Consider the following 19,706-nt stretch of genomic DNA (forward strand, 5'->3'; position numbering starts at 1 on the left):
CCAAGAGCATGGGTTGGCCTCTAGGCTGGAGAGCGGGGCTCTAGTCCCTGGTCAGCCATGAAGCTGCCTGGGGGACTCTGGGCCAGTCACTGCCCCTCAGCCCAACCTGCCTCACAGGGTTGTTGTTGTGAGGAGGAGAGGAAGATGAGAATGGGGTAAGCCACCATGGCAAGGAAAAAAGCCAGGATATACATAAAATATGTAAATGAATGAAGTCCTTTAGAACTAAAGGCGCAATTCTAGGCAAGTGTCGCCAGGGGACAAAAGGCCTACAACTCCCAGCCTGCCGTGCGGGGAGTTGCGGACCTTTGCTAGCCTAGCATTGTGGCATAGGCGCCTGTCACAAAGCCCCTTCAGCACAGGCAGGACCGCCTCACCCAGCGGAGCCCGCCGCCGAGGAGCATCCCGCCTGCAGCTGAGGCCGGGCAGGCGGGGCTGGAGGCCGCGGCAGGGCCGGCGAGGCGAGGCCAGGCCGGGCGGTCGCCATGGCAACGGGGCGGGCCTGCCCGGCCTTGCCGGGCGCACCGCCCTCGCTCACTTACTCCGCCGCCGCCGGCGCCGCCCCGCCTCGAGCCGGTGGGAAGGCGGGGCCAGCGCGGCCCAAGGCCCATCCGGGAACGACCCTGGCGGTGGCGGAGCAGCGGGAGGGCAGTTCCCCTTTCTCCGGCTGTCGGCCTCCCAGCCAGGCGGCCGCTTTCGCTCCTCGACCGCGCGCCCAGCCATGGCGCCCACCGGCGACTGGGAGGGCTACTGGGGCCCGCCGACGTCCACGCTCGACTGGTGCGAGGAGAACTACGTCGTCTCGTACTACATCGCCGAGTTCTGTGAGTGGGGCCGGGGGGCGGCCGGAGCGCGTTCACACGTACACACGGGAGCCCTCGTGTATCCCCCCCCCCCAGCCAGCCACCCACGCACCCCCGTGGCCAGGCCACGGGGATCGGTCGCCCCTGGGTCCTGAGCACGGCAGCAGCGGTGCGCGCGGGCTACTCCGGCGCATCGAGGGGCGCCCGTTCGCACGTGCTCGCGGGTTCCGGGGTGCCCCTTGCGAAATGCCGCTTTCCCCTGCAGGTGTCCTGTCTGGGCGTGGGACGGCGTCGCCTTGCAACACGCGGAGGAGGCAGCTCCGTCCGAAAGGCTTGCCTGTAACACTAGGCATGCTTCCCGGGGGCTCTCGCCAACCCCCATCCTACCCCTGTGGGGGTGCCCCCGGCGGGAGGCGCCTTCGTCAGAGACAGTGTGGTACAGTGGTTAGACACTGGAGCGGGACTCGGGAGATGCAGGCTCAAGTGCCCATTCAACCCTGGAGCCCACTGGGTGACTTGGGCCAGTAACTGACTCGCAGCTTAACCCACCTCTGTGAGGATAAAATGGAGAGGAGGAGCAGGATCATGTAAGCATCCTTGGGAAAAATGAGATATGCCTGTCTAGAGGAAAAATAATTGAGATATACATATATTCAATAAATCATAGGAAGAACTAAGTGGGGTCTTTTTCAGATGCTTTGGGCATATTTGGGGCATGCTTTTGTATATAGATTGGGGAAATAATTGTAGGGTGGGGAGATGTTTGTAATAAGCCACTCCATTCTAGGGAATTTGGAAGGGGTGGCGGCAACTACATACCTGTGATGGGAGAAATACTTGCAAAGGCATTTTTAACTACCTTCTCTTTGCTAACCTCCAGCCTAAGCCACAAGCAATATTTTAGGTGAAGTTTTATTTTGACCTTTGTACCTTGTGGTTCCAGAAAGCATGCACCTAAAAACTTATCCAAAACAAGTAGTATGTTAATTAATTTTGGAGCCATCAGCTAGCTCTCTGGGCTGTTAACAGTTATTAGAATACAATAAAATATGATGCAACCCTCCCAGCCATTAGTGCTTGCACAGCAACTTATGGGATGCTGTGCATTTAGTTGTTTCTATTGTTTGTTTACCAATATAAACAAATGGATATTGTGTGTTTCACTTAAGTCTGCATTTACTGCACAAAATACACATTATAAGTGTGCTGAAGTAGTAGGATTAGCACAGATAACACAAAAAGCAATTATGTTAGCCCAAGACTCTTGTACTAATAAGTATTTCTTCTGTGAGGTAGATTTTTCAGTAGGCTTGTTTAGCACCTTCTGGTGCTTGAAGGTCTACGTATTTCTTGACTATTATAAAAAGCTTCTTAGGTTTCCAGAGATCATGAGAGGGAGAGAAGTAGAAAAGATGGAGAGGACTGGTAGGATTCAGAGGAGAAATTCAGTTGTATCTCCAAGCAAAGCTGGCTGGGCAGTTTGAGTAATGTATGTTGTTGATCACCGCCTGTCTCAATATTGCATAATTCAACTTTACTGTTTTTCTACTTTATTTCTAAAAATAGGAGAGTATAAACTCTGCATGTTTTACCACATAAAGGGTAAAACACAGTCCCCACCCTGCTGTAAATTGCTCAGAGAGCTTTGTCTATTGGGATGTATAGAAATGAAATAAAAAACAATGTTTGTGCTATACCACATCCAGACCCAAGGAGAAAGTTTTCAAAGCTGCCAGCTTGGGGAAATGGAGGGAATACGGCACAACCAGCTTTCCAAATGTCCTTATCCCTTCCTGTTGATAGTTTTCTGTTGCTTTAAAAAAATCAGCTGTATTTTCTTTAAAAAATATCCCTTTATTTGATGTTTGCACAGTTAGTGTGTCCATATGTACTGGGACTGCAAATAAATCAATTTGGTGCAAGGAGCAACAGTCAAAAATTAGTTTGCTAAAATTGATGTACCTAGCAATATATAGAGAACCTGCTGTGTTATCAACATCCAGGGAGCAGGATGCAGCCACATTAGGAAGCAGAAGTGTGGTTTGCGGTGGAACATTGTTTTGCTAGTAATGGATCACCTAAAGCGTTCTCATTGCAGATGATTAAGGTGGAGTTTGGTCTGAGTGCAGATACCCTGAAACCCCGAAGAGGCTCTGGTTGCCAATAAGCCAAGAGTGTTTGCAGTGTCTGATTTGGGTGGGAGCAAATACTCCAGTTGGACTGATTCCAGCGCAAGTGTGGAATGCCCTGTGCTTTGCAGAGTCATGAGGAATATCACATGGGACAATGCAGTAGATATCTCACATTTACTAAAAGTGCGTGGAGGATGATTCACCTTGTAGGTCAAAGAGAATGAACTTTTGTGGGACAAAATGCATTCTAATAGCTTGCATCAGGGAGCAAAGGTATTTTCCAAGGGATAGTATGTCTCAACTACTGGCCCTGAAAAGATATTATGGGATAGGAAAATCCTATATCATGAGGTCTGTAGGACAGTTCCCACTTTCCTATTTGTGAGTTCAAAGGGGCAGCATGCTGGCTGTTCAAAGATATGGAGTGCTGGAGCAGATGGCTAAAAAAATCCCCACTTAAAATATGTGCCAACATCAAGTGACACATTCTTGCCTTTCCTGGGGAAGATAAGTGGCCTGGTCCAGATGTCAAGCAGCCAGCTGTCCAATCATGTTTGGAGTGCCCTTCAGATTTCTGTGCTCCGTCCTCCCCTCGTGCGTATAAGTTTCTTTTTCCAGTTTCTACTTTCCTTCAATGCCTGAATCAAGCGAACTGAGGTCAGCATGAACCGGGGATTGCCTTCAAGCCATGATGTGAAACTCGCACCACGCTTTGGAGGCAGTTTCCACCTGGTGCTGACCACAATTTCCCCAATCTGGACATCAGGACAAGCCATAACAGGATGAAGGTCCCACATTTAAGCACATGCAGCCAAATGATAGTTGGATTGTCAGCTGCCCTAACATCTAGTGGAGTCATTGAGTTTATGAAGGAAGCTGAAGCAAGGAACAGTTTGTGAAAACTCGAGAGGACAGATTCATCAAAGTGACTTTATGACTCAGTTAGATGCAAAGATCTGGTACTGCCTGCTCCCAAGAGTTCTAAAAAGAGGGTTTGCTGTAAGAAAGTTTACTCTAACCCAGCGCTGCCAGTTTCACTGTAAATTTGTCACGGTTCTGATTCCATATTTTGGTTGATCACATGCTCACTGGGGCATCCTAGAAGCACACTCGGAGGGAATTGAGTTGGAGGAGGCTGCAGATGCTAATTTTTAGCTGCTCTGATCAGATAACAAATATGTAGCACAACATCTGGAACTTTTTACAGGTAAGAAGGTCAGAGTGGATGAATGGAAAAAATTGTTCTGTGGAGATTTAATAATGTCAGAAATGGCAGAGTCATATGTGTATTGTATTATGTATCTTGTTCCCGAGCACTTAATTTGGCTACATTTGGTGATTAGAGTGTTGGACTGGGGACTTGGGTGATTCAGGTTGTCGTCCCCCCCCCCCCCCCGCCGCCATGAAAATCACTGGGTGATTATGCTCAGTCTCTGCCCAACCTACCTTACACGGTGGTGGTTGTGGGGATAAAATGAAATAGGGGAGGACTGTGTAAGCTGCTTTTTGGCTCTTCACAAGAGGAAAAAGGGCACGCTATAAATGCAGTGGAGATTGCAAGTCTGTCTGAGCTACCTCCATGGTATCTGTGGGACTGTGCTTGGGAAATGAATAGGACACAAATCAAGTATATCACATGAATCAAGTTTTGATCAGGGTTCCACACCCCTCCTTGCAATGGCAGGAGGGAAACCAGACCACCAGTGCGTCTCCATCTCCCTCCTTCAACTTGCAGCAGGATGTGGAATTGATTGGAAGGGACTTACTTCTGAGACTTACATAGGATGGTGATGTTAATGACTAAGTTTAAATGTCTTCTTTAAATGCAGAATAAGGACATCTCCTGTTCAGCCTATTGTTTGCCAGTCTGCTTTCAAGAAACATAATTAGTTTTCAGCATCTCCCTTGCTGTTCAATTCTGCACATGTCTAGTGTTCAGACTAGGAGGTTCCTTCTTAGACTCCATGGGAACCCCAAATGGAACTGGGTATAGTTACCCAATTTTCTGTTTCCTCTTTTACCGCATTTTATTTTTAAAAGGATATTTTAAAAAGCTACAATAGAAGCTCAACTAGACTATATAGGATGCATTAGGCAGGATTCAAACAGGTGCAAGAGGATGCCATGTGGTTAATGAGGCACATCAAGGAGCCTGCATTAGGAAAAGGGTGTCCTTCTGCAAAGTAGAAGGCTGCCTAAATGAGAAAAAGAGAGAGCATGAGCTCAGGCGTGCAACCCTGACAATAAGGAAAAAGAACATGTAATTAAGAAGCATAGATTTCCTGTTTATGATAAGCATCTCGGGACGCCCCTGGAATGTTACAAGTGAGAGAAAGATGATGAGGGAGGGTTGGGCCATAATGTAGGGGGTAAATTAGTTCGTTGCTTTGATCGTCAGTGCAGAAAATGTTGGCCTGATACCCATTCCTGAGCTGCCTTGGGGGTATGCGCTGAAGGAGTCTGAAGAACTGTGTCAAAGAAAAGTTAAGAGATGAAGGCTCTCGGGCCACCTGACAAATTGCAAAAGAACACATCAGCAGGACTGCAGTGCATGGACTCAAGAATTCTAACTCAAATGTGTAATTGTTGCTCTGCTAATAAAAGTGCACAATCTGTCACTCGCTGGCCTCCTTATTGGAGGAGGAAAAGTGGCCTCCCACTTTATTATATATTGCTGTTAAATTGGTATCTTGGAAATGTGTTGCTTTGTGCTGCCAAGTTGTCTCCAACATCTGGTGATCCTGTGAATGCCATCTCAACCTTCTGTCCTTAACAGTCCTGCTCAGCTCCTGTAAACTCAAGGCAGTGGCTTCCTTTGTGGAACTATCTCATATTTGGTCTTCCTCTTCTTCTTTTGTCTTCAGTTTTTCCTCACATAGTTGTCTCCTCCCATGAGCTTTGCCTTGCAAACCTGTTAGTAACTTGACTGGGTAGAGTACTAGTGTCATTAATAGTTTACTCATTAAACACATAAGAACAAGTCCTATTGGAGGATTTACTTGGAAAGAGAAACCCTGTCTCACCAGTCTCTGACAAATGTTTGAGAGTGCCAGCAAGACCATAAATTGAATTATCCAGGGAACATACTTCCCAACACTGTTGACCAAGCCCTTCACCAGAGCTTCCAAAGCAAACTTATTTGTTTGTACATATTTCAGCCATCCAGTATACAATACATTAATAACATCAAATTCCAAACTTTGCGTCATGAGATGAGAGTACAGATTATTTTATACAAAACGGATTAAAGAACAGGAAGCAGAGGGTAGGAATCAGTAGGCAATTTTTAACAATGGCAGGAAGGAAGCAGTGGCTTGTATTGAGGCGAGTGGTTTGTTTAACTTAAGAATATATGGAATGAGCTAGCCCAGTATGGATGACCGCAAGTTCAGGAAGATGAAAACCCAGGCTCGAACAGGATCTGAGGGACCAGTATGGTAACAAAACCTTCAATATTAGTAAGTGTAAAAGGGCTTCTTTGAATTGGATGCAATTCAGAACCATCTGGTGGAGGGTAATCTTAGATGTGTATTACATCATTTGGGGAAACCTGAAGTGGGATGGTGCAGATTGGTGTCCTGCAACAGCAGGGGGTTGGACCTGATGCCCCCCCCCCCCTTGGCCCCTTCCATCTCTGCTATCCTGTGAAGTTGACTGTAGGGTCCATATTTCCATTTTCTTATTTGCCATCATCACCTGGAGGTACTGTACATTAATGTGCATTGTCCAAAAGTGACCATCGTAATTGGAGGTACTTGGAATTTTATACTGTGCTTTATTATATTTGCATTTGATTGTATCTTTTGTATTGGATTAATTGTTGTGAACTTCGGTCAAAGGTGCTCCAGCTGTTGGGCAGTATAGAAATGAAAATAAACACGTTACAGCAAAAAAACTCACTAGCTATACTGATGGGACCTGAACTGCTTTGTGATCACCCAGAAAAGAAACCTTGGGCTTATCGTTTATAGCTCAATAAATATATTGGCTCACTGGGCTACAGTAGTTATTTTATTTTAAAGCAGTGCATAGAGGTAAAAAGTTGAAATAAACTGTGAGTAAATAATGTCTTTACTGTGCATCTGCATTTGGAAAATTGTGTGCAGTTCTAGACGCCTGTAGAGGTAGAAAAGATGTAGAAAAGGAAGAGCAAAGTGATCATGGGATTGGAGCACATTTCTTGTGGGGAAAAGCTTTCAGTTTAGAGGAGAAAAAGAACATGTCAGTTTATAAAGTTATGCATGCTGTAGAGTCTCTGTTAGGGTCATCAGTGAAACTGATGCTTGAACATGAGATAATTTCTTCACCCAGGGCATAATTAAGTATTTGTTGCCATAAGATGTGGCTACTAGGTTAGATGGATGACTCCTCCAGAGAACTCCTTTTAAAGCAATAATTTTAAAGCGCTCACAATACCTTCATGAACTTTTGAATAACAGAGTGGATTCAGCGATGCCTTCGTGCCATGGTTTTGGTCTTTCCAGAAGCGGAGGTTGGTCAGTGTTGGAAATAGAGCTTTGCACTAGATGGATCCTATTTACCAGAATGCTTTCTGTTTCATCTCTTTGGTTTCTTTGGATGCTAGATGGACGCTCTTCCCCACATTTTATCTTTTATGTTTGCTTTTTAATATGTCTTGCATTTAGCAGTGTACAATGTGAAGGGTTCATCAGGAAATGTATTCAGGTCTGTGTCTGACTGATACAGTGGAAGAACCTTGAATGTTGAAAAAAATCCATTGCTCATGCTGGAATTGGTCCAAGTTACAATAGAAGGTTCATTTATGGCGGAGAGGCGGTCCTTGTGATTCAGTCCGTCATGCAGCGCTTTTTTCCCACCAGACTAAACCCTAGTCCTTGCTGATGGAATATTAGAGTGCACATAACTCTTTTTGATAAATACTATTCAAAATAATTTGTAAAAACAGAGCAGTAGTGGATGCTAGGTATTAGGATATTCAACACAATGCCAGCCTAATCTACAATCCAGTGTCAACATTCCAGCATCCCAGATGTGGGAATCAATATAAAATTGGTTGTGGTTTTCATTGTCTTTAGTTTTTTCTTTTTACATCCTTGTTGAATTGCATTTTAACTTTTATGCTCACTCTGTTACTACCAGAAATTATAATTTAAATAATTATAATACCTCTCTTCCATTCCACAGCATAATCATATAAGAAATTGGTTGGATCAGATCAAAAGACTATCTAACCTAGATCCAAGCTTTCCACAGTGGCCAACCAAGGCATCAAGGAAGCGGCCTTGTCTTGCTAGTTGCCTTTTTGGTATTTGCTGGAAGGCAAGTAGCAAGAGAAGGTTAAGGTTAGAGTTTCATGTCTCCGCCCTCTTTGTTTTTGTTTGTTTATGGTATTGATAGGTTGTCCCAGAGCAATGGGTTCTCAGGAAAGTTTATAGAATAATAAGTTAAAATCCACAATATTAAAATCAATAATGCAATATAGAGTAATGCTGCATAAAAATTGAATCAAACATGGGAACTAGCATAATTTGAAAAGGAACGGCAAGGCTGTTGCCTGACACGAAATGGATATTAGAGTAAGTCCCAGGCTAGCCTTCAGATTTGCTGGACTTCTCCTCCTCCATGTACAAGTCTGATCTCCTTTTTACGACCTTCTAAACCTTGGGAAACATTCTTGGGACCCCCACAGAAAAGAGTGGGAGCAAAGTTTCTGCGTGTGTCCTCTGCTCAGATAGAATTCTGGCTGGGGAGCTGGAAAGGCAGCCTGGCTTGGAACGCCATGTCCTAACTTCACCTTCTGTGCAGAAACCTGAAGCCCCTTGTTTGTTCTGGCCCTCATGTGGATGCTTCCAGATCACGGTTGCTTCCAGATGGAGGATTCAGGCTGCCAATCAAAAGGCATTGTGCAGGTATTCCTTCTTTCCCACCCTAGTGGATCCCCCCCCCCCCTCAGTAAAAAAGAAGTTGGATGAAGCAGTGAGTCAGCAAGGCAGGATTTACAAATTGATGGCAGTTTCCATCTCTGCCCCCTGTAAAATTCCACGGAGGAGGCAGGGCATTTGCACTGTAACAGCCTCATCTGGGAGCACCTAGAACGAGCTCTGGAAAAGGGGCTGGAAGTGGGGATTACAGAGCTGGCTCAGCGGTTAGATTTTTGCTGGGTGAAGGCCCTGGGAGCGAACATGCTGAGGTTCTAGCTGTATGGCTGCAGACCCCAACAGTGCAGTGCCTGCCCCCATCTGTGCCTCTTGCGAAAGTGGGGCAGTGAGCGATGGCAGTGAGGAGCGTGGCGAAGCCGTCCTTCCAGCCGTGGGGTGTGCAGCACACAACTGCATTTCTGCATCTAAATCATTCCACAAGAGCGAGCGGTGCCTCTGCAGCTGTGGAAGGGCTCCAGCCAAGAAGGACCCTGGGCACGCCAGAGATCAAATCGACATAACAACCCTTGTCTTGCTGCTTGAGCTGCTGTTGGAATGTGGAGAATTCCCTGTTGGTTTCTCTGCTGAAACCATTTTTGACATTCTTGTGTGGAGTGGCTGAAGTGTTTGTGTGGGCTGCTATACCAGCTTGGATTTAAGCTCCTCGAATTCAGTTCGTTTCTTATCTGTCCCACCCAGTAGCCAAAGCTCTTGGTGTGGTATATGAGGTTTTTATCTGTATAAAACATTTAAATGATTTTTCTGATTTTCCAATATTTTTATTGTATTTCACCTTTTTAATGGACTGTGTCAACTGCCCAGACAACATCAGCTGTGGTGTGGCATAGACATGAAATCGATAAGTTCCTAGAAACAGGACATAATACAATAAAAGCAACCATAACACTCTTCCATGTTACAGAATGAAAAAAAAAATCTACAATTTAGCAACAGAGCAGGTAGACCTGTTTAAAACACTTACCGGCGTGCCCTCATCAAGCCATTAAGTATACTTTAAATATCGTTAAATGCTGTAGCATAAAAGATCCATAAGAATGACAGGTTGAATTCACACCTTAATTTAAATGTGATATCTCATCTATCTATCTATCTATCTATCGCTTTTCTAGACTGTCCCTTACTGTGATCTCAGGATGGTTTAACAAGCCAAATCTAAAGCCAAATCTTGCCAATGAATCAAGATCCTTAGCTGCTTCTTTCCTCTTGCTGGGACCAGCAAACAAAGTAGTCTCTCCCCTTTAAAATGTATGAGACTTCAGAATGAACAGTGTCATTAATTTACAGTGGCAGTACCAGCTTTCTTGAACTCAGTGCCCATCAGAGGTTCTGGACTTATTTTATTTATACCCCTCCTTTCTACCCTAAAATGACATTCAAGTCTACTTAAAAACAATTTAAAATAGATTTTAAGAACATATTAAAATATGTACAATAACATGTAAGCATTACCAAATAAAAACAGCACCAAACCCACAGATGTACTTACAGGCCAAAGGCCTTAAATCCAGTGATATTTGCTTGCCATTGAAAGGGCAGCAGAACAGGAGGGAATGTAGGTGCCCCTGGGAGGGAATTCTGCAAGCAGAGCATGCGCCCCCTCTTCTTACTACCAAATGAGCCTCGGATGGTAGCAGCTCAAAAGAAAACCTGGGCAAGATCAGTCCTTAAGATTTAAACTTCCATAAATCCTAGCGATCATGGACTGTGATCAGGAATGTTGTAATTCCAAACCTCAGGAAGGCCCCGAGTTGGAATATGCAACATGAGCAATCATTTGGGAGTGGATGGCATGTTGTGATCACGGAAGATGCTCGGTAGTTGGCTGCTTGTGGTGAGCAGCCCTGCCCACCACTTACATGGCATCAATCAGTCTGCCCTGCCCTGGTTCCCCCCAGGGGTGCCACAGCCTCTTGGCCTAGCAACATGGCCAGGAACATCGCTCATCAGTCCTAGCATCTTGACAGATCACACCCCACACACACGCACACGCACACACGCAGCTGTTTTTGTATTGTCAAACAGGCAGGCAAATGGGGAGCCTCTCTCATTCCCAACTGAGCGCATTCGGCTGAGGTTGCACGCATCCCTCACGGGAAGCCGTTGGCTGAGGCTGTTGCTGCTATTGAGAATATGAGGAATGGAAATGCTCCAAGGCACATTTAAAAGCGAAGAGTGATTCCACTTGCCAGCTCAGTGGTGAGGAGGACACGGTCTTTGATACCTCATGAGCTTGAATTTGATCCATCCTCTCGTGCAAAATTAACGTTATGAGGACGTCCTGATTTTTTGTAAAATCACTGGCTTGATAGTGGCGCTCACACATTACATTAGTGAATAGGACGGGGATTAGTTAATAGTTTTTGCTGCTTTCAGTACTGCAGCTTAGTTCTCTCTTACCTAGCACTGGGTGGCAAAGGACTCAAATGTAGAACAGAACTGAGTGTGGCACTTACAGTGGGGTGCTGTCAATTTCCCTCTGGCCATGTTGGATCCTGTTGATTCCATTCTGCAACTGGGACCTGCTACTTACGCAGTGGAGATGTTGTGCTTCCTAGAGAAAGCCGTAACATATGTGCCAGTGCTTGTTTCTGGAAGGGGGCAGGTTAATGGAGGCCCCTTATGAGAACTCTGCCAACTTGTCTCCTTTCGTTTATTTCAAGTTGCCCACGAAGTGCTAGATCCAACTTTCCTCACAGGGTTTTCTTGTGGGGATAAGATTGAGAGCAGCAGCAGGATGTGACATGGACAGGATATAAATCAAATTTTAAGAAATCAGTTGTGGCAGGTTGTGTGGTGAAATTGGGCCATGAGAATGTGGGTGAAGGCATAAGCACCCTGTTGGATTCTCTCCTGTATAAGCGCCATCAACTACAAGTACTTCAGGACCTGCTAGATCAATGGAGGAATTAATTGGTAATTTACCAAAAGTTAAGGGTACAATGCCTGTCTGTATATACCTTTTGGAATTTAAAGCTGCCTGTTAGCTTCTTACAAGAATCCTCAAGTCTTCTTTTTCAGGTAGACTGGCTTTTTCATCTGATCTAAAAATAAATGCAATCTTTCCAAAGTTTTCTCAAGCTGATTGCCTCTTTCGATTCCTCTCCTGGTATTGCCTTCAACATCACCACCCCTCACCCACTAATGACCGTAGTTGCCGAAATAACTGATGGTGTGGTATCTCTTGGATCAGCTACACCGCAGATTAGATTTGAGCCTGAGCGAGAAGCCTCTTCCTCTTCCAGAAAGGGCTCATAGCCATGTTGCACAACTGTGAATGAATCAAGCCCTCTTTTAACTGGGAAGGGTGGCAGTCTCCTCAGAGCATATATACAGGCCCGTACTTCTGGCAAAGTGGAGCGGGAGACTATTTGGAAAGGAGAGTTCCTTTTTTCCTGAGTCAAATAGACCCTCCCATGGCAAAAAACCTCTGCTTCTGGTGCACAACCAGAAGATCTGGATGATGCTTTGTGTAGTTGCAGAGTTCCCTTTAGCAAAGACCAATTGTTATGGCATAGTTTCAGCTGACCCTGTCTACTCCCCCTTGCAAAATAGTATTAATTTCTGGCAGGGACACTTCTGCCTGTTTTGTTGCCAAAATTAGCTCTGGCGTTGTTAGCTTGCTTTATCTTTATAAAGTTAGCAAACATGCCAGACACTCTGCCGGTCCTCACTGGAGCATATAACATTTTTTCATTTATGCGCATCTGTTGGGTTCATATTATGTGCTGTGAATGGCTTACAAAGCAAGATACTTAGTCAAAGTACTATGGAAATTCCAGTTTTACTGTTGTACTGGAAACGTTGCATGATGGTACCAAGGTGTGTGTGCGGGGGTGTCCTGTTGTAAAGGCAGGACACTGTGTGGGAGGGTTAAACACACTTCACAGAAACCTTCCTCATGCAGTGGGAGGTTTAGAAAAGCACTGGTAGTTCCCGGATTACAGACAACCCGTGCTTAAAACAAACTGCCATAAAGCCTATTAATGTAAAAATTCAAATTCGAGCTCCCTTGAAGACAACTGCTTCACACCTTTTGGAGTTGTGTGACCTGCAGAAAATTGTCAGAGAGAGAGAAGTGAAAGGGGAGTAGGGGGGCCTCCAGAGCTTGCCTTCCTGCCCTGTCCACCCAGAAGGAAATCTCTCTGCTATTTTCTTGCCGCAAAGAGGAGGCGCTGGTCACTTTTTCAGGGGGAGCTCAAGATATTTGCTTCCACCAGGTGCGCCATTTCATAGATACATTTCCTTTTATGTAGAAGCACGTTTAAGCCACCATTGGGGATAGAACCCTTCCTCCCATTGTACTCTACAGCATGTCAGTTTTCAGCAATGGCTAAATTGTGAATCAGAATGAACCAAGGTAATCCCAAATCGAGCAGGTGGAGCAGAAGCAGGGACGGAAAGACACCGGGGTGCGGGGTGGACCATGAGGTGAGAGCGGAAACACGCATGGTGAATGACACCCTCCTAGTTGCGTGACAGTAATCAGGACTGTCCACTGTGATCCAAAACCAGGCTATAGATGGAATGACACTCTGCAGATAACCCAGGTCTATTGGACTGCAAATCCCATCATCCCCAGGCAGTCTGGGGCTGATGAGAAATGTAGTCTGATCCTTCAGAAGGGTGGAGGTTGGGAAAAGCTGAGCCAAAAGTTGTCCAGGCTTCACCATTGCCACGTGTAGCGTAGATCCTTTGAATGGCTGTTTTACCCCTCCGTTTGGTTTTAGTTTGTGTTGCAGTGGACCCAATATTTTTGTCCAGCAGATTTTCAAAATAACAGTGCATTCAGCATCATTTGTAGCTGAAAGGGAGTATTCAGTCTTAAGGAGAAGCTTGAGCGACTGGAAATGGCCAAGGTCGCTCCCTTCTCTGGTTTAGCTCTTCGAATTCCCCCACTGTAAATTTTCAACTTCAGCTAAGCTGCAACAAGTAGAATCTGTTTTACACATCTGCCCTTAATAGCTGATACCTGATAACATGGGTTTCTCGAACAAGCTTTCCTCTAGGAACAATTGGTCTTTTTTCCCCAGTGTGGAGGGAGAGGGCATTTTTATGGCCAGAAACCACCTGTGGTTAGGCCAGAAGAGCTACTAGTGAATGTTCAGTGTTTTATGGCAGCTTGAATCATGCCAATCTTTGACTCTTAATGCACCCTTCTTCCTGGGATGGGGCCCCTCCAATAATGGAAACTTACAGGGCAACACTTTGTGGGGTAATTTGCACATTATACAATTCCCTGATAACCATGGAGTTCACTACTTACTCAAATAAGCCCTGTTCCCAGTGGTGCTTTCCTTTGAAATGGTCCCGGTGTGATGGATTTCTGGTAACACAAGGAGAAAGCGAAATGTCATTTAAGCTATTAAAGACTTTTGACTTGATTTTACTTCCTCCACACAGTTCTAGTATGTCTTTTTCCTCCTCCCTCCATCCCAGTAATTAGGAAATACAGGAATGTTTGCTTCACAGATTATGCATGCTTAGCATACACTTATGGAAAAGCTTTATTACCATGTGTGGGAAAAAACAAAGGTCTTATTCATTAAAAAAGTTTGCCTTGGAATTAAATATTTCATCTAGCACTTATGGTCAGTGCTGTACTAACAAATCTTTAAACATAAGAATTGCTGGGTAGGGTTAGCATTCTGTCCCAACATTTATTTGCAAATCCTGATTAGTTTCCACCACAGTGTTGGGGCCTGTTACCTTTTCCTAGCATCAAGTAGCCTGTCATTCACTAAAAGCGGAAGGCTATATTTTGCTGTTATTGTAATCACCGAGGGGCCTACAGCTGTGAATCCTTTGAAAAAGCTCACCTACATGAGGTTTTTTTAAATCTTTGGCAGTAATTCTGTTCTTCACTTGAAGAAAAAATATTTTCTTGTGAAAGATGTGCAAGAACTACCTTACCTTTCCTATCTGTTGTTATGTTAGACAATAACAGACCTGGAGGAATATTACATTCTTCTTTTGAATTCTTATGATTTAATTTGTATGAAAAGTAAAGGAAGAGAGCAGAGAAGCTTGGAATAATTTCAGCCATTTGCCTTTCAAATTGTTGAGCCCATGTGTCGCTCAGTAAATGTTAAATCATTTACAATTTGCTCATTCGATTTTACTAATCATACTTTGCTTTGGCTTCTTTCCTGCAGGGAACACAGTTAGCAACCTGATTTTTATTCTACCTCCAATCTATGGTGCAATTCAGAGTTACAGAGATGGCCTTGAAAAACGGTACATGATAGCTTATTTGTGTGTCACAGGTAAGCGGACTTTTATTTTCTGATTTTGTGGGGAGCTCAGGTGGCCCTTCATTGACAGTGGCTGGTTTTTAAATTCTGTTTACCTATGCTCACAATCCTGGTTATATGGCAAGGGCAGATCAATGACACACTCCTATGCAAGTTTAGACAGAAAAGGTTGTAAGATTTTTTTTCTGTCTAAATTTGTATAGGGTTTGCTCCCCCAGTTGCATTTCCTGTATTTTAGTGGGACTGCTGGTGCTACAATAGCTTGCCCTCAGCCGCTCCCCGGCGTTTCAGGATGGACGCTTTGCTGCCCAGATCTGGAGTTGCTGCGGACTAGACCAAGAACCATCACTGAGCCACGGCTCTTCCCCAAGGGAGAGTGCGTGGTCTGAAAGAGGACCAGTTGGAAACTTGCCTGGGCAGCTTTTGCAGAACGTGGGGTTGTGGCGCTAAGGTAGATCCCACAGAGGAGGTCCCAGGTGCACTTTGCCCCCATTCAGAGTAAATGTGTTTCAGTAACAGAGTGTTTGCGATGTGTGTGTGTTGGGGGAAGAGGATCGGCACTTTTGTTGTCCAGTAATACGTGTTCCCCTGCTAATGCTTTCTTGCTTGGTTTTCAGCTGTGGGTTTGGGCTCGTGGTGCTTTCACATGACCCTCAAGTATGAAATGCAGGTCAGTAGCACAGGTTTAAATACGCTCACCTATCTTTATGGTGCATTCTGATTTTGATGTCTTGCTCCTTGCGTTCTTTTTTGGTTTCGTTAGGGGCATGAGATTCATGAGCCTTAGTCGAGGGAATATCTAAGGTCCGGTTTGCAAAATAATGGCTGCAGTAGATGGTAAAAGGTACGTTCAGGAGCCTGACAACCTAGCATATAAATAAAGGTGAACCGTAAGGATGGAAGCGCACAATCTGTGGCAAGAGGTGCCCTCCTGAAATTGGATTGGCCACCGGCATATTTCGGATGTTAATGCCCTGAGGAAGGCAGCTCGAGTTCCTCAAAGAGCAGGGGAAAGGCAGGAGATAAATGCAGGGTGCTACTAATGATGATAATGCAGCTGAGTGGCCAAGAAAATGAGCTGTGCCAGAAACCTGAGTTTTCATCTTCTGCCATGAGTTTACCTTGCGCACGGTCCTGTGCAGCTTCGGATAGAAAAAAAGACCTACAACTTCAAGCCGGTCCTGGTTACTTTCTGGAATGACTGCAGCATGCTGGGAATTGTAGGCTTTTGCTGTCTAAACACGCACTGGATTGTACCTTTGGTCTTCCGCAAGCCTCTCTCTCAAGTTCAACACAGAGTTTGCACGTGCGTGCGCACACCTCAATCGTCAAGGTAGCCCTGATTTGCCCTGTGTTGTCAGACAACTTTTTTTACTCCAGGCAAAGGCCTTTTGTTTTTCCGTGCTTTTGCCATCTGAAGAGTTTTTTCATGAATTTTTACTGCTGTTTCTCTCCTATACTTTTTCTATTGGAATATTATGTTTGTACTCTTATTTTAAATATTAATAATGATAATGATAATCTGTATATTCCTAGTAGGGGACTCAAAGTGATATACAGCATTAAAACTTGCATATTTAAAACTATAATAGAAAGATACAAATGTTGAAAATATAATTAAGTCAGCTGGAATATTATATAAAATGCTGAAATTAAAACAGCAGTAAAAAGAATACAGACAACAGAGGTAGTCCAATGCACTCTCACAGATCTAGACTATTCCAAAGACCTGCTGGAATAGAAACGTTTTTCTGTGCTTCTGAATGCATAATAGGGAAGGTGCCAATTTAGCCTCCCTGGGAAGGGCATTCCAGAGCCTCGGGGCAGCCACCGAGACGACCCTCACCTTCTTTCCCAACATGTGTGCCTCTGAGGGGGATGGGGCCAGGAGGAGGGTCTCCCCAAAGATCGTAGGGTGCAGACAGACTCACAGAATAGGTCTTTGAGAGAGCCCCTACCCAAGCTGCATAAGGCTCTGCAGCGCATAATGAGCACTGTGAATATAATGGTGTTTTGATGGGCAGTGTAAATGATAAATGCATGACCACCAGGTTATATTTGTGATGCTCTCTGACTGTGCTGGGGCACCGCATCAGTAATAAGCATCATACTCAGAGCTGAGCATTCATTCAAGAACAGTACCGAGATCTGTCCAAGAACGGTACGGTGCTATCCGAATAGAGTCGGTACGGATGCACGCCTCACACTTTTGAGCTTGCTCTAGTGTTCCTTCTGAAAATGGCTTATTCACGGGAAAGGGTTGTAAGGTGATGGTCAGGAGCATATTGTCCAATCACCCTGCTTAGGGTGGAATCTGCCATCATTTTATTCCAATGAAGGAAGAGGGCAGTATATTCTAGCTATTTAACCAAGCACTGCCTCACACAGAACTGAGTGGGATTCTTAATTCAGGGTTGCCACTGAAAATGGCAGCTCCATGCCTTCCCTTTGGAATCCCCTAGATATGAAACGGTACATGTTTGTATCTCTCTCTTTGTAGCTGTTGGACGAACTGCCTATGATCTACAGTTGCTGTGTGTTTGTCTACTGCCTGTAAGTATGAGCCTCTAGGCTTCTTTTAATACCTGAAGCCACTGTGAAAGAAATTAGAAGGGTGGGTACTCGGAGGAGGGCTCTCTCTGCGGTGGCGCCTAAGTTATGGAACGCACTCCCCAGAGAGGTCCGCCTGGCACCGTCGTTATTTGTTTTTCGGCGCCAGGCGAAGACCTTTTTATTCAAGCGGCATTTTAACTGTTAATATTATTGGATTTTATCTGGCCAGGGCGGCTTATTTTATACTATATTGTTGTATTTTTAATTTAATATTTATATTTTTAATTTATATTATAATTATTTTAACTTAGTGATGTAAGCTGCCCCGAGGCTTCGGTGAATAGGGCGGCATAAAAATGTTTTAAATAAATAAATAAATAAATAAATAAATAAATAAATAAATAAATAAATAATTCCTTCTGCTTTTGTGGAAAAATGCTGCTGAAATCGTCTGTCGCTACAGAGCACTGAGCTTGCCATGTTCACAATCACAGCACCAGGTGACAGGTCATTTCCTGCTCCTGCTCGTGTTCCCAACCACTTGTCACAGGAACAACATCAGCTGTGTATATGACAAATGCAGGACTTTGAAGGCACTCGCAGAGCGTACGGACAAACAGAAGGAGTGTTTAGTCCTGTCTTTGCTCCTCAGTTTTTCCCTGCAGCGCTTTTGTCGTCCTTGCCATTTTAAGTGTTTTTGGAAGTAGACTAAAAGAGCAGGTAAATTTTTGGAGGGGTGCTTGCAAAGGAGATTTGGAGGTGCATGGGGCAGCAAGCATCTCCGAGCTGCTGATCTTCTCCTGTGGATGATAGGTTTGCTACGTCCTGGTAGTGTCAGTGGAAATTGCGCTTCTGAGGAGGCGGAATGCCACTGGAGATTCCCAGTTTGGGGCAGGGCAGACAGCAAGAGCAGGCACGGTTCAGTCCCTCCAAGGCCCAGGCCACAGCAGAGCCCCCCCCCCCCAACAAGAGCCAGCTGGAGTTCCTCCTTTTCCCCATTGCACCCAGCTTCTTTACCTGTCCCCGACCCTGGTCCAGAACAGCTGGTTGTGAGAAACAGGAGCAGCAGATAAGAACACAGGAAAAGCCATGGTAGCTGAGACCCACGGCCCAAGGCCTCCTCCTGCCCAGGCTGCTTAGCAGCTGGCGAATGGGGGCAGCACATAGCCAGCAAGACTAGTGGCCATGGATAGCCGCCTCTTCCATGCATTGCCACTGCCTCGTGTGACAAAGAGGGAGACGGTCCATTGAGGGTGCCTTGCCCTAAAAAACCTGGAGCCGCTGCCGCCTGGAAACAGCGACAGGAGAGAGCTGCCGCCTCCTCGTCCCGCTTGTAGGATTCTTGGGTTCCGCTGCTTGGCCGCTCTGGAGCCCAAGGACCTCTGATCTGATCCACCAGGGGCCCCTTTCGCCCTGTGTCTGCTTGAGGTATTTTTCGGGTTTGGTGTGTGTGTGGGGCCAGAGGAGAGGGGCTTGGTATCACAGCTCCTCGTGTCCCGGGGCTGCCATGAGATGCTGAGCTGAGGGTGGAATGTATTGTTTAGACCAGTGAATGGGCTCCAACCATGAATGCTACCATTTTCTATCGCAGAAGAGGTATCCTCTCTCCAGTAGGCAGTGTGCCAGGATGCTGGAATCCGTGTACAGCCATCAGCACTGGGTGTTTCATGGCTTCCTACACTACTGGAGGAATTCCTTGGTGGTTAAAATTTATTTATTTATTTATTAAAACATTTCTATGCCGCCCCATTCGCCGAAGCCTCGGGGCGGCTCACAACATAAAGTGTAAAGTCTATGTCCTTTTTTTGAGTCTCTTTAGCACAGTCTCAAGAAGGAAATGTTTGGGTTGCTGAAATCAATCCAACCAATGCAAAAATGCACACAAAAGAAATCCTTTGTTGAACTGGTGTTGCACAAACCTGTTGCTTGCCTAGGCTAGAGAGAAATGTGCTTTCTGCTGGACAATGAGAACTGTTTTACACAATTTCTTATTACAGAGATGATACTCTCCCACATAGATACAAAATGCACCAACCCATTGTTAAC

General features: G+C 45.2%; 1 protein-coding gene across 5 annotated transcripts in view; it reads left to right on the top strand.

Annotated features, from left to right (window-relative positions):
• The first annotated feature begins 616 nt into the window (after positions 1 to 616).
• The window catches only part of ACER3 (alkaline ceramidase 3), a 43,772-nt gene continuing 24,682 nt past the window's right edge, over positions 617 to 19,706 (top strand). Inside the window, exons 1-4 of one of the 5 annotated variants that reach the window (XM_044450131.1) lie at positions 617 to 824; positions 15,009 to 15,119; positions 15,725 to 15,777; positions 17,608 to 17,660. In XM_044450131.1, the coding sequence (XP_044306066.1) occupies positions 722 to 824; positions 15,009 to 15,119; positions 15,725 to 15,777; positions 17,608 to 17,660 (320 nt within the window). In that variant the 5' untranslated portion in view covers positions 617 to 721. Of the gene's footprint in view, positions 825 to 1,024; positions 1,391 to 1,428; positions 4,143 to 15,008; positions 15,120 to 15,724; positions 15,778 to 17,607; positions 17,661 to 19,706 lie in introns of those variants that run through there. The other 4 variants (XM_044450130.1, XM_044450133.1, XM_044450132.1 and 1 more) reach the window with 4 other exon arrangements.

Source organism: Varanus komodoensis, unplaced genomic scaffold, assembly GCF_004798865.1.
Source record: "Varanus komodoensis strain SLA01 unplaced genomic scaffold, ASM479886v1 scaffold63, whole genome shotgun sequence".
Taxonomy (NCBI): Eukaryota; Metazoa; Chordata; class Lepidosauria; order Squamata; family Varanidae; genus Varanus; species Varanus komodoensis.